This window comes from Polypterus senegalus, chromosome 1 (assembly GCF_016835505.1).
Source record: "Polypterus senegalus isolate Bchr_013 chromosome 1, ASM1683550v1, whole genome shotgun sequence".
Taxonomy (NCBI): domain Eukaryota; kingdom Metazoa; phylum Chordata; class Cladistia; order Polypteriformes; family Polypteridae; genus Polypterus; species Polypterus senegalus.
Genome location: NC_053154.1, coordinates 73,421,340 through 73,448,932, shown reverse-complemented (window position 1 = coordinate 73,448,932; position 27,593 = coordinate 73,421,340). Strand labels below are relative to the sequence as shown.

General features: G+C 35.6%; 1 protein-coding gene across 2 annotated transcripts; it reads right to left on the bottom strand.

Moving 5' to 3' along the window:
• On the bottom strand, positions 1-27,351 carry scnm1 (sodium channel modifier 1). 2 transcript variants are annotated; one of them, XM_039750711.1, is made up of 8 exons: positions 27,247-27,350; positions 21,130-21,200; positions 17,754-17,842; positions 17,373-17,470; positions 16,383-16,483; positions 10,870-11,018; positions 5,555-5,687; positions 1-259 (listed from the first exon to the last, which is right to left on the bottom strand). In XM_039750711.1, exons 1-8 carry the CDS (start codon positions 27,295-27,297, stop codon positions 160-162), a joined length of 792 nt encoding a protein of 263 aa, XP_039606645.1. In that variant the 5' UTR covers positions 27,298-27,350; the 3' UTR covers positions 1-159. The 2 variants fall into 2 exon arrangements, with proteins under 2 accessions (XP_039606645.1, XP_039606655.1); XM_039750721.1 differs by lacking the exon at positions 1-259 and adding an exon at positions 4,905-5,236 and having other exon boundaries at positions 27,247-27,351.
• Positions 27,352-27,593: the final 242 nt, after the last annotated feature.

The following is a 27,593-nucleotide window of genomic DNA, read 5'->3' as shown; positions in this document are numbered from 1 at the left end:
TTAATTTGTGCATAAATATAGTTGTATTTAGAAATATACATATGTATTTACAGTTTGATCAGAAAATGCATCAGGACATGCCAAATGAAAACAGTCAGTACATACACCGTATATGCAATAATTCTTCAGTGCATTTAAAAAAAATAGATTTCCATGAGATCACAACATGGAGAGAGATGGTGGTACTTCTTCATCTGAGTCAAATTCCACATTCTCATCCTTTATCCAGTTGCCACTCCTGTCTTGAATCCAGCCAGAACTGTAAATAGGAAACACAGATGAAGTCAGAGTGGTGTAACACACTAGTGGATGGTAGAAAACCGCCGTTACTCAAGACACTACAGCCCACAGTGACATCTAGTGGAGAAAAGCACCCACTTGACTGTCTGAATATTTTCTTTTTCATTCAACACAAATCGGCCAATAAAAAATGTCCACTGTAAAATAATTTTAGTATCATGAGTTCATGCTTTAATATGAGCAGGATTCAGATACTGAATATCTACACTGCCCTAATTCAGAGTGTTTGTCAGAAATGTGATGGTTTAGGTAGAAGTACATAATAAACAAGGATAGTTCTGTCCAGTATTTTAGATATTTACATGCGGCTACAATTCAAAGGTTTAAAATGTGAGTATTCGCAAAAGAAATAGAAATTTGTCATTTTTCACCCTTTGATAGAGATCCCTAGAGAGGTAGATTCTCAAGTAAAGGATCAAAAATAACATCATATTCATAATTACTGATCTTGAAATAGTCTAAAATGATTCCCCATGTGTTTAAATTGAAAAGAATTGTAATTTTTAACCTTCTGGGAGTGGCTGTTAAAGGGTTAGGACCACCGGTAAAGAATCAAATATCAAAAATATCATATTCTTAATTAGCAACCTTGAAATAGCATAAAATGACAGCCTATGAAACTGATCCTTACTTTTTGAAGTTTTGTGAAAAGGGGTAACTTTGACCCATTGTATCCCATTTGGGGGTGAACCCCTTAGGTTGGCTGATGTTGCATGTACAACCTCAAATCCTTCTAATCACTTTTGCAAAGGACACATATTGGTTTACTTTTTATCATAAGGGTGTAATTTCCTGTACAGTATGGTCCAAAATGGGCTAAGAATTGGGGGCTTTTGGGTGTACAGGGCCAAAAATAGGATGCCACCCCAAAAAGCCTGACATCTTGCATAACCAGCGATCAAGACGAATGGTACATCATATGTGGTGGCTTTCTCATACCAGTCAGTCACAAGGTGTTGGACATAAAAAAATTGAAGCAATTTCAAAGGGTTCAGAAGTCAAGCAAAACGACACCTTTTATTGGCTAACTAGAAAGATTACAATATGCAAGGCAACTCAGGTCCCTTCTTCAGACAAGATTGTAATCTTTCTAGTTAGCCTATAAAAGGTGTCATTTTGCTTGACTTCTGAACCCTTTGAAATTGCTTCAATTTCAATAGACTTTTCACCACATCCATAATAGATAACATGGTACAACACCCTTGCACTAAAGGGTTCTGAAGTAATTCTTATGAACACAATAGCTGCACGGAGTATTGATATTAAATTTAAAGCTGAGCAGGTTAAGTGAAGCACAGATAATAGCTAAGCAAACAACCAATTTTTTAAGTTTAATGTTAAGGTTTTCTGAATTTCATTTTTTTTTTTATTTTGCTTCAGTATTTGTAAATTCCAAAAATCAAAAATGTAGTAAACCTAATATCTCACAAAACTGAATGCACAATTACTGGAAGACTCCTAGGTAGCTGCAGAGTGCTATTTGGTCCCTGAATTTGCAAAGCAAGAGCAGTGTTCACATAATTGTTGTTAAGTAAGAGTCCATTCAATGCAGGCATTAGACTGTACCAAAAGGGTATCTAGTCCCCACTCCTGTTCCAAGATTTTCAGGGACAGGATACCAAGGAACAGCCAATGACTAGAAAGTATCCAGTATGTAAACCTAAGAAGGGCTTCTCTGCTATTGGAACATAATATCATCCTCTTGGCCTCAACAGACAGTGATCTCCAGAATGGGTTATATCAATTCACACTCAAGTGTGATACAGAAGGAATGACAATCTGCACTTCCAAATCTTAGGTTATGGTCAGCTACAGGAAAACAGTGCCTTGTTCTCTTTAGGTGTGAAGCAAGTGGCTGTCCCAAATTGAGGAGTCATGTCCACAAGCAGGGAAGAGGTGATCAAAGAATCGAGCAGCAAATTGGACAGCAGCAGCACTTTTGATTTTATGATCATTCTATGTCCCTATCCAAACCAATGCTCATAGACCTTGGGTAACAACTAAAATAATGAAATTGCAAATACAAGTGGTCTGTGTGATAGGGATAGGGTCATGATCCCAGCACTACTTGAGGACCTTGGAGTAGATATACTGCTTCCCTGAAGTGAGAATAACCAGTCACTTGTGGTGGGTCGGGCATGTAATGAGAAAACTCTCTTAGGACCTCCCATTAGAGCTGTTTAAGAAGAGAAACCTTGGGAGCAGACAAAGAATTATATATGTCTCTCTATCTAAGCTGACCTAGGAATGCCTTGAAATTCTGAAGGAGGAGTTGGAAGAAATCACTGATGTTAGGGCGACCTGGTCAGGGCAATTCATTGTTTTGCTATTGTGACCTCACCCAATGACAACCAGAGTGAAAATGATAAGATGACATTAATACTAGCATTTTCATTCATAAACAGTATACTGCAGGACTGTGCCACTTTGCGATTCAAAAAAAAAAAAAAAAAAAAAAAGAATTAACAGTTTTTACCTAGAAAAATGCAGAAAGGAAAGTCACAGACACAATGGTTCAGCTGTAAAACCTTTAGCAACTATGCGTCTCAAAAGGGAATTCGGGAGGGTAAGGAAGGATGGTGGCTTTGTTCTCTCCTTCCCTTCCTCTATGTAGTATATAACGTGTGGTTTTCTTTTCTGACACACAGCTGATAAATGTTAAACAACCAGAACATTATCTCTTTTTTTTAACCAGGGTGAGAATAACATTTACCTGTTTTTCCCTTAAGCCATTCTTTATGCTAGCCTAAAATTAAATTGCAGAAAACATAAAAAAAAAAAAAAAAATGTGTCTGTATTTATTAAGCAAGTGAATTTAAAACCAAAAATGTATTATATGCCAATGCAACTAAAGCTCTCAGGCTTGGAAAAACAGAAACTGGAGTCAAAATTTTAATGTGCTGATCTCATCCACAAGTCTGAGGCATGGAGTCAAACAGATAAATCTTTAACAACAAAAGCTTTCTTTGAGAACTTTTATGTTATACACCAACAATTTATGTGTTATCACTGAAAAAAGTAAAGCCAAACAGGCCAACCATATTTGCCTTTATATCTTATATTGCAAAACAAGGGTGGAAATTTTTGTATGCTAACAATACAAGATTTTATTCCACAAAAAATGCTCACAAAACTTTTATGTATGTAAAGATTTGTTTAATAACCCATTGTTGTATTAAAGAAACACAACAAAAACCTTTAAGCCTGTTTTCACACTTTGAATTGCTTACTTTAAATGAGAACTTTAAAGGATGTTAACTTTTTACAAATTAAACACAAAAGATGTGCACCTCAAATTTGATTCTGTATCAGTGAGTACCCTGCCCTGCACTCCACTCAATATTACAGTAATCATAAAACTGGAAAAATGGAATTAAGGAAGTTAGATCATTTTTGGAGGGATAGACATAAATTCGAGTACAACTTTACAGTTGACATGGTTTTAATTTTTGGCATCTCCCTATGGAAAGCTGAATCTGGCAAAGTTACTAGTATTATTATCATTTTGAAAAGGAACAATACAAATCTTTTACTAATTTAAAAAACCCACACAGTCAAAAAATGCAAGAAACTACTACAAGTAAGACATTTGTAACTTGCCGAGAATATTTTATTTTGGTTTCATTATAATGGGACTTGATCTGTTTATGCTGCATTTGGAAATATCACAGTGCAATCATAGGCTGATGACATTAACATGCAAAATAAAAATTAAAAGGTCTAAGTCAGCAAATGCAAAATATGTTAAAGGAAGCATCTAATATTGCTTGAAAGCACTCTGACGAAAAGTAAGAAATGAGATCTTACAGTACTGAGCTACTTCTCATCTCAACTCCTAATATTAACATTTATCATAAAATTTAAAAAATAAATGTTCTTGGAGTACTTGTGTAATCTTGTACTAACAGTTCTGCTCCAAAATTATGTGCGGTAATACAAAATACATTGCAATACATATCACTAAGCTGTAAATAATGTAATAATTGTTTTCTTTAGGTAAAACCATTAGCAATTTTTAAAACCAAAAGCAATTTTTATTGTTGCAGTTATATAATTAGATCAAGTTATATTACTAATGGTAAAGGTTTCCTTCGTAAGTTTTATTATTCTGACAGGGCTGGGTTTTTGTGAATTGACAAGCCTACTTTTGGCATGCATGTATAACCGACTCTTATTTAAACTTCTACATTTCTTTTCACAGATAAATACTCCAGGGAATTCTTAAACATCTACTCTTCTATTTCCAATGTGTTTTTGTTGACACTGTGATCATGTTTTGTTATTTGGTTATTTTAAAATATTAAAAAGAATAATAGAATACTGAAACATACAGGCTGAACTAAAATACATGGTTTAAATAAAATGTTATTTATAAAAGGTTATGTCATATTTCATCATTATGGTCACTGAGCTAATGGTTTTAAACTGGCAATATTATTGAATTCAATACTAAAAAAACATCACCATAAAAACACTCTGTCACTAACCTACTTAACTCCATAAACCACATGAAATTACACAATAAACAAACAATCTCAATGATAAGTTTGCGAATTTGAAGGTCACATTTTTGCTCGTTAAGTTTGATTAGCATGTATGTTGATATAGTGGGCCATTATACAAAATAGCTAGAATAGGTAAACACTATCCTCTGTATTTGCAGGCATGTTTTTAATAGTCAATTTTTATGATAATACATTATTATACAGGATTTGTACATGTTGGTTTGTTTGAGTATCAGTTCTTTTCCAGGACCACCCCAAACTTCATTTGACTGACAAAAATCACTCTACAATAAATGAGATTAAATTGATCTGCAACCTGATTCACAAATTTACTCTGCCCCTCTTCACTCAGTCACTGTCTTCTTTTCACATCACACGTCCAAAACACTGCAGAATGTCTTTTTTTGACATACCATTCCATTTTCTTGAATCTGCATTCATGAAGGGAAAGCTGATAAATTACGTGGAACATCATTTGTGTTCGTTTTTTAATTAGCCATGTCTCATTCTTTGGTATGTAACTACTCACACAGTTGGCACAAACTTTTAACTTCAGTGCTAGAGTAAGCTATCTGGAGTGAAGGATGATTTTATTATTAACGTTTTTAATGAAGCAAAAAAAAAAAAAATACAAGCTGTCCTGACTTCTATATATTCATTACATTTCCAGGTTAAATATTTGTCCCATAGCCCAAATTATTACATTGAGAGTCTGTTTCTCTGTATTGAAAAAATAATTAACTGGGTACCTTTTTAATGTAAGATAGTGTTCAAGCCTTTTGCGTTGTTCTTCCTCCTTTTCCTTGTTTGTATGCACTGAAACAGCGGATACTTTCCGAACATTATCTTTCCTTTTATGGGAAACTGGTTTCTTTTGTGTAGCTGTACAGTTCAATAAAAAATAATTATCATAATATACCTAAAACTACAATTTACAAAATCCTCAATTTAACAGATATGTAAATTAGAAATGTCCAAATATCTCAAACTCTACGTCATGAAACTTGAATAATAAACATGACTAATTAAACTGTAAAAAATAGTATAATATATATTATAGCATAAACTATTAAAGTATATTGTGGTTGATATATTCAGGTTATACATTTAAGTATGAAAACAATACACATAAAAACTCTCTATGTTCACCAAAAGACACTCTGAAAAACACACACAACATTACATGGTTCACTTAAAGTTGCTAATTAACCTAATCCATCTCAAGTGTCGTTGGCATTAAAAAAGAAATCTGTAGAGAAAAGGCAGTCAGACATAGGTAGAATGTGCAAGTTACATACAGCAACTATTTCAAATAAGGGATGCTCTGATCAGGTTTTTAAGGCCAATACCAATCACACATTTTCATGCTACTTGATTGGCCAATTCTGATACAAATTTTTTTTCCCTTTATTTCTTTTAAAAAATTTTTTACACTACGCTCCTGCATACCTAGATGCACAGAAGCCTTATGTCTAGGGCCCACGATTTACCACCACGGAATTTAGGGTTTTGCAGCTGTAAAACGCCACGCCGCAGAATTAAATAAACTGCCGCGGAAAATATCAAATCTGAATGAAATCTCATCATTTGAGGCACAGTTTTTCTCAAACGCTAAAACACAAAAGCCAGTCCTGTAAACCAAATGACCAGTTGTCTAAACACATTTACTAAATCTAGCCATCATTTTCCAATATCATAAACACATTTCACATGAAGACACAATTCACAAAACACAATCCTCCATTCTCATAAATCTAAACACATTCTTCCTTGCTAAAACACAAGTTGCAAAAGAACTCTGCTCATATTCTCAAATGAAAGCTCATGTGATGCAAAATGCTTGCCACAGTCAACAATATTTGAACACAATGAACACACCTGGCGTCATTCATTACACACAATGACTCAAAATTGAAGACACTTGTTGCTAATGCTGTGACCACATGTATAAAAGCAAGTTCAGAGTGCACAGTTTGCTGAAGATTCCAAACAAACACAATGGATGAAGGCAGAGTCAGGGGAAGAGGAATTCGAGTCAGAGGAGGGAGAAGAGCAGCAGGCCAACGAGGAAGAGGGGTTCAAATCAGAGGAGGAAGAGGAGCAGGCCAACGAGGAAGAGGAGTTCAAATCAGAGGAGGAAGAGGAGCAGGCCAATGAGGAAGAGGTGGAGGCCAACAAGGGAGAGGAGAAGGTCCAGGAGGGAGAGCAAGACAACCTTGCACCATCATTATGGACGAGATGCGAGCAACAGTCATTGACCATGTCATTGTCCATGGCATGACAATGGCTGAAGCAGAACTAAGAGTCCGTCCAAACCTGAGTAGGTTCACCGTGGCCACCATTATCAGGGCATTCAGACAACACAACAGGTATTGTACTTTATTGCTTTCTTTGTCACAATACAGTTATTGGTTTCAAATCAGTTGTTATTGTAAAACATGTCAATTGACAACACATGTTTCTTTCTTTAGAGTTGAAAGAATGCCACATAGAGGTGGGAGGGTTGCCATATTTACAGCGGCACAAGAAACCCTCATTGTGGATATGGTTCGTGAGAACAACCTCATCAGACTCGGGAGATCAGAGACAAAGTCATTGCCGATAATGTCAACTTTGAGAGCATTGATGATGTCAGCTTGGCCACAATAGGCCGAGTTCTCCGTCACCAAAAGATGTGGATGAAACAGGTCTATAGGGTTCCCTTTGAGCGCAACTCTGCGTGACACAAAGACCTACGTTACGAGTATGTGCAAGTAAGTATACATCCATGTTCACAGTACAGTTAGTGGACATACTGTGTTGCTCAGTGGCCTACATTACTTCTGGACAATACTGTGCTACCTGATTGACTGTTGTTCTGAACACCTGTGCACTTTCACATTTTCACAGAGGATATTACAGTTGGACGCGATGGCCAGACCTCATGAGTACCTCTTCCTGGATGAGGCTGGCTTCAACCTGCAGAAACGAAGGCAAAGAGGCCGTAACATCATTGGCCAAAGAGCCATCACTGAGGTTCCTGGCCAACGGGGATATTACTCTTTGTGCGGCCATGGGTTCGGAGGGGCTTGTCCACCGGCATGCTGTCCTTGTGTCTTACAACACCCAACATCTCCTCACCTTCCTAGAGGAGCTAAAAGACATCCTCCTGGACCGCCAACACCACCATCCTGGGCCCGCACATCACATTTATGTGATCATTTGGGACAATGTCCGCTTCCACAGAACAAACCAAATCAGAGAGTAGTTCACCACCAACAGTAACCACTTTTTAAACGTCTGTCTGCCACCCTACTCCCCTTTCTTGAACCCTATAGAGGAGTTCTTCTCATTGTGGAGATGGAAGGTTTATGACAGACAACCATACACTAGAGAGAACCTCCTAAGGGCAATGGAGCTGGCCTGTGTTGACATCCCAGTGGAGGCTTTCCAAGGATGGATTCGCCATTCCAGGGCGTTTTTCCCGCTGTGCCTGGCAAGAGACAATATAGCCTGCGATGTGGATGAGGTGATGTGGCCCGATGCAGCTCAGCGACATGATGCCACACAGTGATTGTGGTGTGTGTGTGTGGTGTGAATAAAGTAAATAAAAAAAACTTCACACGCTGATCATGTTTTCAAGAGTACTGTTGTGTGCAATAGATTCTGTTTTTGCATTGAGTTGTGTTACAGTAGTGTACATGCAGAATTTTCTATAGATTTATACTCTTCATATGAAATCACAAATCTAAGTGCCTAATCCTCTGCAGAGATCTAAGAAGATCCGTTACTGTAAAGTTTCTAAAAATATGCATTGGCAGTTATGAAACAAAGGACCTTCTCACAAATTGAGCATTGTGTTTTCAATTGTTTTGCTGTAGTGTGTAATGATGTGTATAGTGTTTACATTTTTGAAAGCTTCGAGCTGCTCTTTTGGTATGAAAGTTTGAGTTTTGAAGTGAGAAGGTGTGGTTGTGTTTATGTAGCTTTAGAAAAGGGTGTTGTGTTTAGACATTGGAGAACATGGAGGAAACGTTTGTGAAATGTGTTTTAGCATTTGAGAAAAACTGTAGTATGATTAGTTTTGATTACTTCTTTAAGTTCTTTCTTTAGCCTATTGCATCATCTCGTTAATATCTCGTTTGTTGCTACTGAAATCGAACACAGTGGAGCTACAGTCCAGTTAAAGAAGCTGTTGACATTGCTGCAAAGTACTGATAAACTTAACGAGCTGAGAGATGAACTTGAATTTGTATCTGTGCACTGCCAGCCAATTATGAACACTCTGACTTCTTTTGAGGCACAGTCATTCGTGGCTGTCGATGTCTACAACAAAGTGTCCGACTTACTGTCTCGCCTGAAATCGTCCAGATTTCCAATTGCAACCAGCAGCTGTGAAGATGCAAAGCACAATGCTGCTGCTAAACTTGAAGAATATTTTGTGCAAACCAAACAGCCGGCAATAGACCTTTTCAGATCTGTGAGAATATTTGATCCACGACAGCTACCACTCTTATTGAAGAATTTTGCTGATCATGCACAATCAGTGCCAACAATGATGGCTGCAGCAGATGAATGCCAAGCTTATCTGGACATAGCATCTCGTGAAGTAATCATTTTGCTTGGGTTACGAATTAAGTCTTATGGAGTTCTGGTACTGCATTTGCCGCGCCGCGGGAATTTAAAAAAACATGCCGTGGAATTTACGATTTCTTGCCGTGGTAAATCATGGGCCCTACTTATGTCCTATATTAAAAAGTGTATTTTTATAATTAAACTACCACAGGTGTTAACTTCTCATTTTTATTAACAAAATTAAACTCTGTAGGCGTATTGTTCAGTGACCATAAAATGCTAAAATAAATAAAATGTCCTTAAAATACATACTTTAACTAATACAATATGTACAAAACTATTTCTCCATAATACATATGGCATAAAAGAAAATAAAATGCTTCTCATAATTACAGGCTGTCATACTGTTTCATTTTTTTCTGTAATGTACGTACAGTGATCCCTCGCTAGATCGCGCTTCGACTTTAGCAGCTTCACTCCATCGCGGATTTTAAATCTAAGCATGTCTAAATATATATCACGGATTTTTCCCTGGTTCACGGATTTCTGCGGACAATGTGTCTTTTAATTTATGGTACATGCTTCCTCAGTTGGTTTGCCCAGTTGATTTCATACAAGAGACGCTATTGGCGGATGGCTGAGAAGCTACCCAATCAGAGCACGTATTACGTATTAAATAAAATTCCTCAATGATATACGATATGCTTCTGGCACAGTGCTTCGCATACTTGAAAGCCCGAAAGCACGTATTGATTTTTGATTGTTTGCTTTTCTCTGTCTCTCTCACTCTCTCTGACATTCTCTGCTCCTGACGGCGCTCCTTTGAAGAGAAGATATGTTTGCATTCTTTTAATTGTGAGAAAGAACTGTCATCTGTCTTGTCATGGAGCACAGTTTAAACTTTTGACTAAAGGGTGTTATTTCATGTCTAGAGGGCTCTAATAATGTTAGCAGTGTGGGAGAGTTTATAAGGGATTAAAATATATAAAAATAACCATACAAACATATGGTTTCCACTTCATGGATTTTCATCTATCGCGGGAGGTTCTGGAACACAACCCCTGCAATCGAGGAGGGATTACTGCATATATTTATTTATTTATTTTCATGGCATTCATAGTCTGAATCACAATCTGATTTTATGGGTGGTTACAGACCAACCACAAGCGTTACCTGGTAGGTAACCACCCATACAATCAGATTGTGATTCAGACTACGAATGCCATGAATGTAACTACCCTGATCTACATACTGTCAAATAAACGAACTACACACCGTGGCGCAATGCAAGAGGCTTCACCTCTAGCGCTGACGTCTGATTACATGGGGGTGGGGGGCATTGTGTGGGGTTGCAGTGAGTGTGTACGCCTGATGAGCCCATAATTAGGGCGAAACACGTGTCGCGTACTCTGTATTTCACCAACTCTCTCTCTCTCTCTCTCAATTTGCCTTTGTTTAATATAGTATATGCTTGTTTTACATTTGATTACACTAACAACAAGAACAATACCTGGTCGACTCTTGCGGTCTTCAGGAAGTAGTGTTTCTGGAATGGTATTAATGCAGGAAGTCATCTCCACTACAGAAAAAGATGGCAAAGGCCTGGTGGTAACAGCTGATGTGCTTTCTACTCCAGATTGGGAGGGGCTGACATTAGGCCTGCAACAAAACGTTTTAAAATAAATTACTGCAGTTTTCTTTGGACAGATTCTTTTGTGTTGCTTTAAATCAAACTACCTTCAACATACCCAGAATTTAAACAGACATTTTAGGTTTTGTAATAAATATATTAAGACCTTTTAGATTTATAAATATACTAAAAGAATGGAGCTACAGTTTTCCTGTAGGTACTGCAATTTTTTACCCACATCCCAAATATATGCAAATTGGATTAACTGACAACTTTACTTGGCCTACACTTGAGTAAGTATGAATCTGTGTGTGTCTAAATTCTGCAATATAAAGACATTTCTTATGGGTTGAATCCTGCCTTGTTTAAAATGCTGCTAGGGTCAACCCTGTGTCCACAGGACCCTAACATAGATAGGGGATAAATACTCAGAATACTCATGGTAGAATTTATTATGAGAGACATAGTCTGTTACACTTGAAAAAAATTGTTATGCACATTAGGTTTGCACAAAAATGTCATAAAACAACTAATGAACACACTAAGATTAATCCAGTCATTTGTCCTTTCATCTATACTAATAAAAGGCAAAGCCCTCACTCACTCATCACTAATTCTCCAACTCCCCGTGTAGGTAGAAGGCTGAAATTTGGCAGGCTTATTCCTTACAGCTTACTTACAAAAGTTAAGCAGGTTTCATTTCGAAATTCTACGCGTAACGGTCAACAACGTCCGCCATGTTGAACTTTCTTATTCATGGCCCCATCTTCACGAAATTTTTGTAGGCGGCTTCCCTGCACTAACCGAAACCAATGTACGTACTTATTTCGGTGGTATGACCCCACTGTCAGCCGCCATATTGAACTTTCCAACATCACTAATTCTCCAACTTCCCGTGTAGGTAGAAGGCTGAAATTTGGTACTTATTTCGGTGGTATGATGCCACTGTCGGTCACCATAATGAACTTTTCAACAGTCTTTGTTACTTATGGGCCCATCTTCCAAGAAATTTGGTACGCGGGTTCCCAACGCTAACTGAATCCTACTTACGTACATATATACGTCCATAGCCTGCAGCTCGGTCACCGTGTGAGGCGGCGTTGGGTCCCCCATCCCAACGCCTCTTACGTTGTTGGACGGCCTTATATAGGCAGGCAGCCGTCGCTCCAGTCTCTACATTCCCTTCCTTGCTTCGCCACGGGATTCAAGTCTCCCTGCTGATAACTACAGCCTTTTTATTTAATCCATGGCTTCTACGCTGTTTTATTGTTCATTTATTACGATTATAGTTATTGTGTAGGTATTTTAGACTTACTTTACATTGTTCAGGTACCCATTTCCTTTATCATTCCAACCGTACCCCCATTAACATGTCTATCCAGGTGATCACCATCGATCAAAGAACTGTCACTTACCGAGTGGTTTCCATGCCCGGAGATGGCACCTACCTTTTCCATTCTCTTTCTTACATATTGCACGGCCATATCAGGCTCACTCTTGATATCCAGAGGAACATTGTGTCTTATGTATTGAATGACTGGGACAGGTTCAAGGTGTGGACTGATGACGGTACAAGAGATAATTATACTACACAGGAGCACTATAAGAGTGAAATGCTTAAGCCCTTCACCTATGCATCTGCATGCGAGTTGATGGCTGCCGCTGAATTGTTCGGTTGTCGCTTTCAAGTGTACTGAAATGGCCAAATATTTTACACCTTTCAACAACCGCCAATGCCTCCTAAACATCTTAGATTGACAGGTGACGATTTCAGTAGTGGACACTTTGATGTTTATGAATGTTTAAACTCTCAAAAGCTAGATGTGAAGTTATCGATGAAACCGGTTGTATACTTACAACGCTTGACAGATGCCGAATGTCTCTTCAACACAAGTCCTACAAATACTGTCGTAATTGAAACAAACCATGAAACTCAAACCGATTATGACAGCAACAATCCAAGCTGTGATATTTGAAACAAGATTACTGTTCACATGGCCAACTGTACGTTGTATGCTCAAGAGTAAGCTCAGCGCACAGCTTGGTCATATTACAACCGGAGGGGGAACTCACAATGTGGTATACAAAGAGATCCTTAACAAATAATTATTGGTATATTTTCCCTCAGTTTAAAAAGGTTTAATTTTCTTCTTAATAAAAATTTTAAGGCAATACTTAGCCGCTGCGAAGCGCGGGTATTTTGCTAGTCTATATATATAATTCACTAAGTGCACGCAAGACAGTGAGCGCAAGCAAGACAGAGAGCCACGCCCGCCAACTCTAAGATCATGAGATACGCTCGATAGAGCCCTGCCCGCCATCTCTAATCCTATTTCCGCATCTAATGTCGCTCTCGATCAAACAGCAATAATTAGCAAACAAACAAAGATCACTGGCAGTAACAGTGCAAAATTCACAATTGGTATGCCAGTATAAAAAGGTAAGTTTTGTGGGTAGTTTTAAAATGTGTTGCTGAATTGAGCTGATGTATATGAGAGAGAAGAGGATTCCCGAGTAGAGGAGTACTATGAGAGACGCTCGAGCTCCCATAGCACAGGGTTTGATGTGTGGTACAGAAAGATTCTGCAGATGAGAATCAGAGTGAGCGAGACGAGTGTCAGTCTGTAGGAGATCAGTGAGGTTGTGGAAAGATTTAAATGTTAAGTTAGTATTGTATTCTGTAGTTAACAGGGAACCAGTAAAGTTGCGAAAGAATAGCTGTAGTATGTTCAGTGGATTTAGAACAGCAGATTATTATCCTGGAAGCAGAATTTTGAATATATTGTAAGCGATGGATACGTTTTTGTGGGATGACAGACAGAATACCATGACAGTAATCTATACGTGAGGTGACTCGGGCATTAACCAATACTTTAGTACTGTGTTGCGCAAGAACAGGACGAAGTCTAGAAATGTTTCAGAGATGGAAAATAGCAGTCCGAGAAATGTTACTTATACTGTAGGAATTATTTAATAATAAAAATAATAATAATTATTATTTAATAATAATTGCCATTATTAGTGTATAAATGGATATAAATAGTTGCATGTAAATAATTCGCCAAAATCTGTTGTATGTAAACAATACTGTTTAAAACGTTATTGTTTTTTCATCAGAAAACCCGGTTTCCACGTCTACCTGTATTAGTTTAAATGGCACTTTTACCACTCGCAATAGGGCAGACGCGCTGACTTATCGTGTCGACTGGGCAACACAGTGAATGCGGCGTCTATCTATATATGTCAATGTTTTCCGTAGCCTGCTACAGGAAGGTACTCTGTCGACCATTGGCATTAGTTTCGCTCCTTGCTATTTTTGTTGTACTGTGACAGTGGTTTCCTAAGCCTTTGTTATACTGAATTCCTTTCTCATCGTTTTCGTTCCTATTCTTACACCACCGTATGCTACGGCGGGCTTCGGCTAGTATGTTATATTTGTCAATCTTGCTTTAACTGCAGTTTATTTAAAATTGTACATTAACATTTCCATCTTAAAATACAGAATATTTTATGTTACATATTTCATTTCAATTCACAAGATTACCAGTTCTTTTTTCCTAATGAATTACTTTCTAAGTGTACTTAATGTATATGGAAGATTATCAATACCAAAATAAAACAATCCAAATTGTTAACAAAACTGAAATGCAATATATTTGCAAGTTCTATATTTAAATTGGGAATGGTTGTATTGTACCAAAATTGTGCCGACTGCTTTTCACCATGGCATGCAATTTTTATGTCAGTTTAAAATATTGTACAATACAAAAGTTAATTGCATTTTAATTCATGCCAATAAAACAAACCAAACATATTCCATTTCACTTATTGGCTGTTTGGAATGTACTGCATTTCAATTCAAGACCACACATTTTTCGCCAAAACTGAATGTAACTAAATGACCAATCGTTTTCAAAAGGAGGGGCAAGGGGCATCAAAAGTTAGGGTAACAGGCAGTACATTTCTAAACATTCCTGTATTCTTCCAGCAAGCACAAGTTTTGTAAATGTGGACTGTGGAGTGATTAATAAAATTTCAAAAATATGCTTAAGATCTCGCTGAAAAAGTTTATTCTTATGCTAAGCTGTCTAAAGTTGTTTTCTTACATTAATGTTGCCAGATTTTCCAACTCACAGATCGGGACAGCCACCACTTTGAGCAATCAAAAAAAGAAAAGATGTTAAGGAACTAAGGAAGACTAAAAAATAGATCAATGTAATTGAGTTATAATTATAGATACACAAACATGTAGAATATAAACATATAATTATAAAAATTAGTACACATATAAAATAGTCACAGAGTAATCATCACTTCACTTTCACAAGCAGCCATGATGAGTATGAGAAACGTACGAGGACACAAGCACACAACATACACAAACACACACAGTTCACATAGTCAGATTTAGCCAGTTATATTATATATATATTATATTATATATATATATATATATATATATATATATATATATATATATATATATATAAATAAATAAATAAATAAATATAAAGGGTGGTATATGCCAGGCTGTCTACAAATAATTAGCAAGCTTCTTTAACTACATATTCAATATAAAAATTTTATTAAGATTTTCTTTTCTACACAGATCTTTTTGCTCAAATGGGATTTTCAGAGGCAATGTGCAACTCTGGATTTGTCTGTTGAAACCTACTTTTCATACATGTTAAATTAAGCAGTATGGTTAAAATTTTGAGGGGAGGGTAGAGAGTGGGTTTAACTAAATAATGAATATAGTGAAAGAATTATTGTTACCAAGCTTGGTTGTGTCATAGCTTTCTATTCATACCCTAAGTGATAACCAGATATTATATGCATTTCCCCCCATCGTCTGACATGGAAGATAATCAAATTTTTTACATCACCAGCTTTCACATGTTCAACTATCTGTTACCCCAACTATGGACACCCTGTGCCCCACCTTTTGACCTTTATTGATTATCTGATTACAGTTATTTTGGACATCATTAATGCATGATCTTGAATCGAAAAGCAATACACTCTGAGCAGCCACTAGGTGAAATAAAATAAGTTTGCTTTCATTTTAGTTATGACACCCAATCTATAAACATAAATTAAAATGCAATGCACTGTTGTAATGCATTTTAAGAGGACACAAAAATTGTGTGTCATAGTAAAAAGCAATAGATCATTTGGCTGATATGTTATTAATTGTGACAGAGTAAAGTGTGCCATAATTAAGTGCACCACTTAAATATGTACTGTATTTGAATGTAGTTAACATGTTGAAATGCATTTAATTTTCAGTCCATTATTTTTTAATCAATTGACTGCATTAATTTCAACAATCTTACACACTGCTGTTTATGTATGCTTTGTAAGTAACTTTGGATTCCCTTAAATTTTATTACCTGTTCGTCTTGTGACAGCTGTTGTATGGAGCCGACTTAAGCAGTGCATGGTGGGTTATCTGTCGTGTTTGAGCTAAAAGAGGAGCAGGACATGCCTCTACCTTAAAGGAAAAAAAAGGATCAATAAATATTCTGCATTCAGGCATTTATTTAACCAATTTATTAAACCAAGTACTTAAAAAAAAAAATAATAAAAACATTCAAAATATATGCTGGCCCAGATCTACATGTAACCCTGACCAAACACATTCAGTAAGCATACACTGCACAAAAAGACTGGGCCACAATTTGATCAAGATTATGCCATAATAATGGGGTTGGATGCCAATGAGAAGGGCTGTTTCAGCAGTTCCAGATTTTTAACATCTTATATAAATGGATCTAAATAAATAATAGTAAATATGAATAGGTAAACAGGAAGTAAAAAAGCCATTCCCACTTTCTTGTTTCACTAATGTGATTTAAAGAGTTGGTTACAATATGTAATAAGCCTGCCAGAGACTATTCATCTATTCAAGAGTGAATTCAAATCATGTGTGAAAATCTATTTGTTAATTGCTTTAAAAATACTGTCTCAGGATTTCTTTTTTTTTAATCGCATGCACAAGATGCCAATTATGCTTTACTGTGTTTCAAATTAAGTTTTCATTAATCAAATTCTATCCACACTTGATGCCAAGGACATGTTAAGTCTCTTTCCAGTTCTCTATAAATTATCAAGTATTTAAATTCTCCTGAAACTTAGTTGGGGAGGTATGGTGGTGCAGTACAACCGTAATTAGGTCCAGTCTTGTGTCCCATGCTGCCAAGATACACACCACAACTATGAACTCTATGGAGCAGGATTAAAAATGTATGCATGTAATAATCTAATGTTTATTTTTAATTTCTTTGCATTGTATTTTTATTCATTTGTATAGTACCATGTGATGCTGTTTTCTATGAAACAAGTAATATAACAAAATCAGTTAAAAACGATTCTATTATTACTTTTCTTCCTTCTTCCTCAGCTTTAACGTAGTCCTGGTGGCGACGTTTTTCAACTTCATTTTTCAGTTGTTGATTCTTACCATAAAACTGTTTCAAACCTACAAACATTTAAATCAACAATTTATGTAAATTAACATTACCAAAAAGAAAGCAATAAACATATACACATACTGGAAGAAGTATGATGTAAGGAAGCAGAGGATTACGACCAGTTATTGTTACCCCACATCATTTATGTCAAGAACATTTCTGAGCTGAAAAGCTGACATTACATGCTTGGAATTCTGTGACTCTGTGGAATCCTGTCTTTGAGACATAAAACAATCCAATTTTCTTTACTTTTCAGACATTAACAGTTTTATGTGCATAAAACTGCCTTACCTGCTAAATGTCTCTTGCCAGTCCTGTGAACAGTAAGCATATCCACAGTATCAAATACTGGTCTGTAGGAACATACCAGACAGGTATACCTGAAAGAATGTACATACAGAAGAGAGTTCATGTTATTTCTGCTATATTACCAAGACCATAAAATATGAAAAAATATACTCTATAAAAGAGTGTAAAGTCCCCAAAAAACAACTCTACTTTCTAATGCCAGATCACAGTCAATAGCAAAAGCTCTTGTTAATAAAGGTTGTTACTTTTACAAGTGCATAAAGAGGGACCATAATGAAACAAAACATCCAGAGAAAACAACAAATTTACAGAGACTGTTTTTCCCTCACAACACCTGTTCTTCAAAATGCATACCCACATATTTTTTCAACAGCTACAATTGACCACATACATTTGAAAGCATACAAGTACAATACACCAAGTAACAAACAAGTTTCATCAGTGGGCCATTCCTACTAACATTTGCTACTAGGAAAGGCTCCAGTGGCCACACAACTATGACCAGGAAAAAGTGTGCAAGGAAAATGTGTCAAAGATACATACATCTTTATCAAAAAGATATTGTGAATTTATGAAAAGCTTTCTGTAAGAGTACTAATAGATTATAAGAAAATTACAGAACACCGTACTACACCTCATATTTATGATTTTTTTTTAGTCTGATACAGTGCATGCTATAATATGACACATTTTGGGTCTAAAAACTTGGTATGTATCCCACAAAATGGCTCCAAGAGATGACAGTGAACAGGTAGAGTTTCTATAAAATCCACATCAGTAGTGTAAAAATAAACACACAGATCCAAATTAGCATTGTTAATTAACTGAATTTAAACAATACATCCCCAGAAGAAATCCACATGGACATAGATAACAAAAAAAAACAACATTGGACAGAATACTGTGCAGATGCCTGGTGATGTGAAGAAGCCATTGTAAATACTTTGGCAGCCTAATCACACATTATGTGCAAAAAAATTAATCTGACAGAATAACAAATTAAAAGGCAGAAGAAGTTGCTACAGACTATCTTGAAAAGGTTCATTACTTGTTGCATATTTGATGGTTTCAGTCTAAAATTTTGAATTTAAAATATAAAATTATATATTTTCTGAAATATAAAATAAATACTGATTGTTCGCTACACACACACAGTCACAATTATAAACACCATTTAAACCTATTTATCTCCATGTGTATAAAAAAAAAGGCATTTATTATTTCTTTCTTCACTTGATTAACTTGACTATCTTGTTTTTTGAGCAGCACAATCAAACCTAAACTTTACTGCAGGAAAACTAACCTCATTAAATATTTTGAATGTCATTTCCTTTACTGAGCCCACACTCAAGCAAGACTGTTCAGCAAGAACAGCAGAGATAAATGACAAAAAAAAACAGCTAAAATGTTCAAGTTAATTATGTGTAACAGTTTGTTAATTTAACTAACTTCCACTTCCAAAGCTTACCTTGCAACAGACACCCAGTATACCTCCGATTCAAACCAAAAAATATACTATACTTCATTTGGAGTGCTACTAAGTTTCTTTACTGGGCTCTGAATTAAATCACTGCAAGCCCGAGATTAGTCACGTTGTTTCTTTTGTCCCGATTTGCAACAGCACCCCAGCAGCTATCAAGAATTCACATACAGTTAATATCACTGTAGGTCAGGTTTTTGCAAACAAATGTTGGGGTCAACAGCAAAGAATAAAAAGTACTATAAGAACAATACCCTAAAACACTAAAAAATATCACTGCAAACCATATTCTAACAACTGTTATGCTTTTGTAAAATTTGTGAAGCTTTCATCTCCTGTCAAGACAAATAAATAATTTAAGAACTCTCAAGCAGCTTTACAACATGCAAATTCAAGGTAAAATGATGAAAAAATGTAGCAAACTATTGTGCATTTAAACAAAGTGTATTTGATGAGAACATACAACACAAGTCAACATGATTTATAAATTCCTGTCCACCTAAAGTTTCCAAGGTAATGTTAATATTTAACCTATGTCTGGAAACTACAATCAACAACCCTAAATGGTAACTTGTTCAATATACAATTTTCAAACTTTTGCAAGAAAAAATATTTTTTAATTGTGCCCTTGTGTTCCAACAGTACAAGAAATAAATAGCACACTAAATAGAGCAATCAAAGCCAACACTTTGCAAGCTTTCCAATGCTCTCAAAATATATTTAAAGAATACGTTCGGTATTTTTCCAAGTCAAAGTAATGTCTTCATAAACATAATATATATGCATTTTCCACATGAAATTGTGTTCTAAAGTTAAACATACAAGACATCTGTCGAGTACTGATCCACTTCTTGCGATATCACACACATTGTAAAATAGTTTGTGTCATTTTTAAATAAAATAAAGATACCAATATGAGGAGATTCAAACATTTTAAAAGGAGACCAGCTGTGAAAGCCATCTCAACGTTTGTCTTCTTCCATAATAAACTTTCTTCTCTTGGGTGTGGTTTCCTCTCAAAAGATCAAATCATAGTAAACCTTTCGTGCCATGTGGATGGTTTGGTTTTGATTTACTTCGCTTTTTATGCGAGAACTCACACAAGCGAATAGAAAATGTATTTTTAAAAGATTGATAAAAGACCTTTATGTAGTTTAAGAAAGCTTTTATATTTCTAAAACAATATTGTGTTATATACTGTATGCATTGACTTGATGACATCTTACTTATACAGTATATTCAACAAAAATTTAACTGAGTAACAGAAAAAGAAATGCTGACCCATACGGTTACATATTCTTCTCATTAATGATATATATTTAAACTGAAGATAAGCCTGCAAGTGTCTGCACATTTGAATTTGGAAATTTCCACACCTAGTCTTTGCAGATTTGTTCAAGCAATGTCAAGTACAAATTAAAGTTTTACTTGCTATGGGCAAACTTTACTCTCTCCATCCATCTTCTGTTTGTTTAGCATCTCATAAAATATAGACAATGACACAAAAAGGCCTTTCATGGCTGAGAATCAAATAGGGCTCTAACATTTATTAGGTAACATATCCTGATGCATAGATTATATACTACAAATTAGACTATAATATGCATTAGTACAGTTTAGTACTGCTTTTTAAACTAATGTAGATCAACACAAAGGTAATATATACTAGTTCCTAATAAATAATATTAGAATATCAGCATACTTGACCATCTCTCTTTGGACAACTTAAAAACAAACCTCTGTTGTGAATCTCTCCTTTTGGTGACAGGACATGCACATATAAATAAATGACATCTCAAAGACAACACTGTAACACAGCTCTAGTACAGAACACTGAAGCAATGTTTCAATAATGACATAAATAATCTAAATTTTAACCTTCCATTTTTAAGCAGTGCTGCTTCATCTTCAGGTATGTAATTAGACAAGAGATCTGCAACTCTTCGTTTCTTTGTGCATAATCAGATTTAAAAAAAAAAAAAAAAGAGAAAAAAATTAGTTTAATTGAAGCTTACAGAAATTAATGTGTTGCTTTACAGCAAACATAACTGAAGCTTTAAAATCAATAAACTAGTAATAAAAACACAGGTAAGAATTCAAAGCAAAGGGAAACTTGTACAATAAGAATTTCATTTAAAACAAACTGTTAATGAAAGGATAGAGACAAGCTAAGATGTCACAATAATTACAGATGCTAAAAGGCTGCATACCAGAGTTAATCTGCTTATGTTTTGCTAACCCTTATTAAAGATACTAAAACAAAAAAGAAAGAATGAGTTAATGTTAGCCTTATAGTATGCATTTCATATTTCAGTTGGTAACTGAGAGGATAATGCTGCAGCAAAAAAAAAAAAAAAAAGGACTGGGACTAAAATATAGAAAAATATGAAATTTACAAAAGACACACATTCTATGCTACAAAACCAGATATGGAATATATACAAACATTTGTGATGAGGATCAAAACATTTTATCTTGTAATATAGTATATGAGAATTGGAGATCTTTTGTCCACTTATTCGTACTTACTTTTGCATGCCACCTACGGCAGATTCAAACATTTAGGCAGGCAGTACTCCAACACAACAGCCATGTGTAATTTAACATATTCACACCATTGCAAAACAAAAATTATTTGATGAATCACAACACTGTCATTTTTTTTATTTGAACTGTAAATATAACTACTTTTTTTCAAGCCAGCAGATACTTGATGAAGTATGTAACAGCCATTAATATGATGTGGTTAACTGTTTAACTGGCATATGAAAAAAACGGAAGAAAGTAGTTTAATTTTAAAAGTCTGATTGAAGTGTCCAAAAGACAGGTATTTCGAAAACTGAAATAGAGATCCACGTAAATGCACACTGTGAGTGACAACCGTATTCAGGAAGTACAAATGGTATTCTGGCTTCCTATGAGCCTAAATTGGATTAAAAAGATTCAGTATTAAATAAAATATTAAATAAGTACTTATTATAATGAGCTTTTAAAGAGACCTGTATGTGGGGAATCACATTTAATACTAACAAACCAGATGATTTTTCTTTTATATATGAATTGTTCACTTTTACATTCAAACATGTTTGATTCCATATTAAGTTTGCATATTCTCAGAGTGTTTGACAAGAGAGTACCCATCATGAGAGGTCAAATATGCTTGTATAGATGCAATCAATGTGCACCATAACAAAGGTAGACCTTGTAATCAGGTAGTAGAGAAGCTGCAACATAGTAAGCACTGGCTACACAAAATTCATCCTATTACATATATACACAAAGACTAAAAAGAAACAAGAAATAGTACTGTCTTGTTTTTTCAAGTGCATCTTCAACTGGACAGGTAGGTTTCCCAAACGTGAATTTTAAATTAAAAAATGAATTATTTACATGGACAGAGTATTCTTCTCTACTTAGAAAATATCAATAATACTGGTTCCTTTGTTTCTGAGGAATTAATGTTTATTCTCTCTTTATGTCAGAAGACTACATGGAACTTCACCATAAGCAATTTGCATTTTCACTACTTTTTTACTTGGAGCCAATGAATTTATGTCAAACATTTATCTGCAACTTAAAAAAAAAAAAATAAAATAAAATAATACTTGATTATTTTTCTTTGCTTTCACAAAAGAACAAAACTGTAAACATAATATATGAGAAGCCTATAAGAGCTATGATATGCTGACAATAAAAATAAAAAAAAAAATTAATTACATTTATAATTGTATTGTGATAATACTCAACCATGCATTAGATAAAACTGTTAAGAATGCTAATGATCAAACTGGTTTCGAAACACTAGTTTGCAGCACCCCTTTGCCAAATTTTCCAATCTATATCATTAGCTAATTAAAAAGATGGACACTCGGGTTTTTATCCTCTTTTTCCTATGTTCCATTGTTGCCATTAGGCAACAAAAGTAGTTTCCAAAGGGTAAACAGCAAATAATTTAAGAACTCATTTAATTTTTATTTTTAGAAATTTTGTAGGTGTGTGCAGTGACTAAAACAATTATTGTCATATGTAACATTTTGGGTTTTTCCTTGTATCTCTGTTTCCTATGATTTTTTTTTTCTCTTTTTCTGCAGACACATTTCCCTTTAGGATAATAAAATATACATAACCCAAATAAAGCTGGTAATGCAGAAAAAGTGTGGAAACATGACACGATCACCATCTAAAACTTTAAGAAACTAAGCTCTCTTGGCATGAGAAAGAAAATAAAGCAGGGTTGTCAGACAGATTTTGAAAAGTTAAGCTTTATGACATTTGCAGCCAGTCCCTCTTCAGTTCTCTCACAGATTTTCAGAGGTACAGCACAGAACAACTGACTATCTGGCATATACAGAAGAAATCTTTTAATAATGAAATGTAAAACACAATAATCATTTTAATATACAAACTGTTGTTTTCTAGCCTTGAGTTGTGCACGCCTACATTGATAAATAGGATGCATGATGCTTCCATGTCCTCTCCTAATGAGACAGAAAAAACTAACACCCCTGCAATTAATAACATGTAAAGCATGTAGGATGAAGTTTTCAAGCATCACCATGGCATGAAGATCACCAAGCAAGGATGAAATGTTTGTAGGTGCAGATGAACCCTGTTGTCCAGAAGTGTGCTAAGTATCTCCAACTAACAGAAAAAAAATAAAAAACTAGGCTCCCAACCTCCTCCTTCTCCTCCTATATGAAGTGATACAAACAGAGTCTCTGAAGTATGACAAGGGTAACACAGGTAACTACAATCACTGTGGGTCCTGCTGCTAATAATTTTGGCAAAGAATAGTGAAGAAGAGCTACAGCCTCTAATATGATAAATAGAAGACCAACCAAAATAAGACTGAAGCCAAGAACTTGGAGAAAGTGGACCAAGGAGTCAAAGAAAGAAAAGAACTGGATCTATGGATTATGATTGTGAACAAACACACAAACAGAAAAAGTTACTCAGCTCAACAAGCTAATTACATCCCATATACACATATGGTGTGCAAACTATTGTCAAGTTTTAAGGTTCCCAAAGAATTATTACCACTATACAGGTGCTGGTCATAAAATTAGAATATCATGACAAAGTTGATTTATTTCAGTAATTCCATTCAAAAAGTGAAACTTGTATATTAGATTCATTCATTACACACAGACTGATGTATTTCAAATGTTTATTTCTTTTAATTTTGATGATTATAACTGACAACTAATGAAAGTCCCAAATTCAGTATCTCGGAAAATTAGAATATTGTGAAAAGGTTCAATATTGAAGACACCTGGTGCCACACACTAATCAGCTAATTTACTCAAAACGCCTGCAAAAGCCTTTAAATGGTCTCTCAGTCTAGTTCTGTAGGCTACACAATCATGGGGAAGACTGCTGACTTGACAGTTGTCCAAAAGACGACCATTGACACCTTGCACAAGGAGGGCAAGACACAAAAGGTCATTGCTAAAGAGGCTGGCAGTTCACAGAGCTCTGTGTCCAAGCACATTAATAGAGAGGCGAAGGGAAGGACAAGATGTGGTAGAAAAAAAGTGTACAAGCAATAGGGATAACCGCACCCTGGAGAGGATTGTGAAACAAAACCCATTCAAAACTGTGAGGGAGATTCACAAAGAGTGGACTGCAGCTGGAGTCAGTGCTTCAAGAACCACCACGCACAGACGTATGTATAACATGGGTTTCAGCTGTCGCATTCCTTGTGTCAAGCCACTCTTGAACAAGAGACAGCATCAGAAGCATCTCGCCTGAGCTAAAGACAAACAGGACTGGACTGCTGCTGAGTGGTCCAAAGTTATGTTCTCTGATGAAAGTAAATTTTGCATTTCCTTTGGAAATCAAGGTCCCAGAGTCTGGAGGAAGAGAGGAGAGGCACAGAATCCACGTTGCTTGAGGTCCAGTGTAAAGTTTCCACAGTCAGTGATGGTTTGGGGTGCCATGTCATCTGCTGGTGTTGGTCCATTGTGTTTTCTGAGGTCCAAGGTCAACACAGCCGTCTACCAGGAAGTTTTAGAGCACTTCATGCTTCCTGCTGCTGACAAACTTTATGGAGATGCAGATTTCATTTTCCAACAGGACCTGGCACCTGCACACAGTGCCAAAGCTACCAGTACCTGGTTTAAGGACCATGGTATCCCTGTTCTTGATTGGCCAGCAAACTCACCTGACCTTAACCCCATAGAAAATCTATGGGGTATTGTGAAGAAGAAAATCCAATACGCCAGACCCAACAATTCAGAAGAGCTGAAGGCCACTATCAGAGCAACATGGGCTCTCATAACACCTGAGCAGTGCCACAGACTGATCGACTCCATGCCACGCTGCATTGCTGCAGTAATCCAGGCCAAAGGAGCCCCAACTAAATATTGAGTGCTGTACGTGCTCATACTTTTCATGTTCATACCTTTCAGTTGGCCAACATTTCTAAAAATCCTTTTTTTGCATTGGTCTTAATTCATATTCTAATTTTCCGAGATACTGAATTTGGGACTTTCATTAGTTGTCAGTTATAATCATCAAAATTAAAAGAAATAAACATTTGAAATACATCAGTCTGTGTGTAATGAATTAATCTAATATACAAGTTTCACTTTTTGAATGGAATTACTGAAATAAATCAACTTTGTCATGATATTCTAATTTTATGACCAGCACCTGTATGACTTGGTGGCTTGTTTCAAGAACACGTGATACTCAGGATGGGATTTAACTTTCTAATACTGTACAGGAAATTTCTTCTAAAACAGGTTCAGCTTGTATGTGTGTTCTTGTTGGTGAATTTTATTTAAAGAGTAACTGGTTATGTACAAGATACAAGAAGTTTATTGTCATATACTGTACACGGTAAAAACAAATGTTAAAACTATGTAATGAAATTCTTACTTTGCTTGCTCACCTTCATATACAAAGACAGAAAGACAAAAAAATATATAAAAACAAATAGCAATTACAATTATAAGGTTACAAAATAAGGGCACAGTGCCTGATGATATACCATAGCAGTCAGTACCATTTATGAGGCAATGTGTTGTGGTTTTGATTGGCTTTAACTTATATCATTGTTGAGGAGTCTGATTGCATGTGGAAAAAAACTGTGTGTCAGTCTTGTGGTGCGTGACTTCACACTCCTGTAGCGTCTCCCTAAGGGAATCAGCGTAAAAAAGCGTGTGTTGAGGAGTATTATCTTTAATTATGTTGCGTGCCATCTTGATCACCCTACTAGTGTAGATGTCAAGTAGGGAGGAGAAGGTGGCTCCAAACTTTAGTTATGTAACACACTAGACTAAGAGGTATGAGGAGTGATTGAAGGAACAGAAACTTTTTAGTTTAAGAAAACGGATATTAAGAGGTGAAAAAAACGGCGTGTTTAAATGTAGGCACAGTGCAAGACAGCTGGAAACTTATTAAAATAGATTTTACACAAATAAACATACACACGAAACAAGTTGCCTAGTAGTGGAATGGAGAGCAAGACTTTAGCGAACTTCAAATCACGGCTTGGTGTTATTTTGGCTATTCAGCGCATGCTCCCAACCTCTCCTCTCCTGTCCTCTAGGTGAATATGATGGACGGGCTTGTTAGACGGAATGCACTGTTCTAATGTTCTAATTAAATTTAAAGTCCGAAAGTTATTTTTAAATGTCATGACAGAAAGCTAAACCTATTCCTTCCATCTGTTTTTTGTTTAACTGCCAAAAACTGAGTTGTGAAACAAATATCAATTGTTAATTTTTAGAATACGTAAACTATCATATGTTGGAATTGGTTTTCTCATTTTGGATGTTTAATAAGCTTTCGCCCTAACCAAAAAAAGATGAATAAATTGACGTTTTCGCTCTGTTTTAAGTATGTTCACTAATTCTTTGATACAAAGGACCATAAAACCTATAAAACACAACCACTCTCGATATCACGCCCAATAAATAAAAAGCTTAACAGTACTCGATTTGTTTTATAACACATCATTGAATTATCATTTTAATATGATTTACTTACCTTGAGAACATTTAGCTGACTAAGATCATCTCCTTCTCTTTTAAATGACATGCTGAAAAGAGTTTTAACAACCTAAGGGTTTATGTCCGGTAAACGGAGTTCCACTTCCGGCAAATCTTAGTTTCTAAGATATATGGGATTTGTAGTTGATTACTATCCTGACCGCCTAACACTTTATTCACCATAAACTTTTACTTTAAGAAAGGAAGAAGCTTTCGAATCTTAGGATTTTAATCATCTACTATAAATAATATTAACAACCTACTTTCGTTTCACTTTACAGATACTGCGACATTTTCACTTTTGTTTTTGTCAGAAATATAATAAAACCAACCGTGATAAAGTGT

Excerpts from the sequence above, each read along its gene's own strand:
- scnm1 (XM_039750711.1), bottom strand. The coding sequence starts at position 27,297 with ATGTCATTTAAAAGAGAAGGAGATGATCTTAGTCAGCTAAATGTTCTC. Across the intron at positions 17,471-17,753 it reads TGGCAAGAGACATTTAGCAG|GTTTGAAACAGTTTTATGGT; the intron begins GTAAGGCAGTTT and ends AAATGTTTGTAG. Across the intron at positions 16,484-17,372 it reads CTGAGGAAGAAGGAAGAAAA|GTAGAGGCATGTCCTGCTCC; the intron begins GTAATAATAGAA and ends TTTTCCTTTAAG.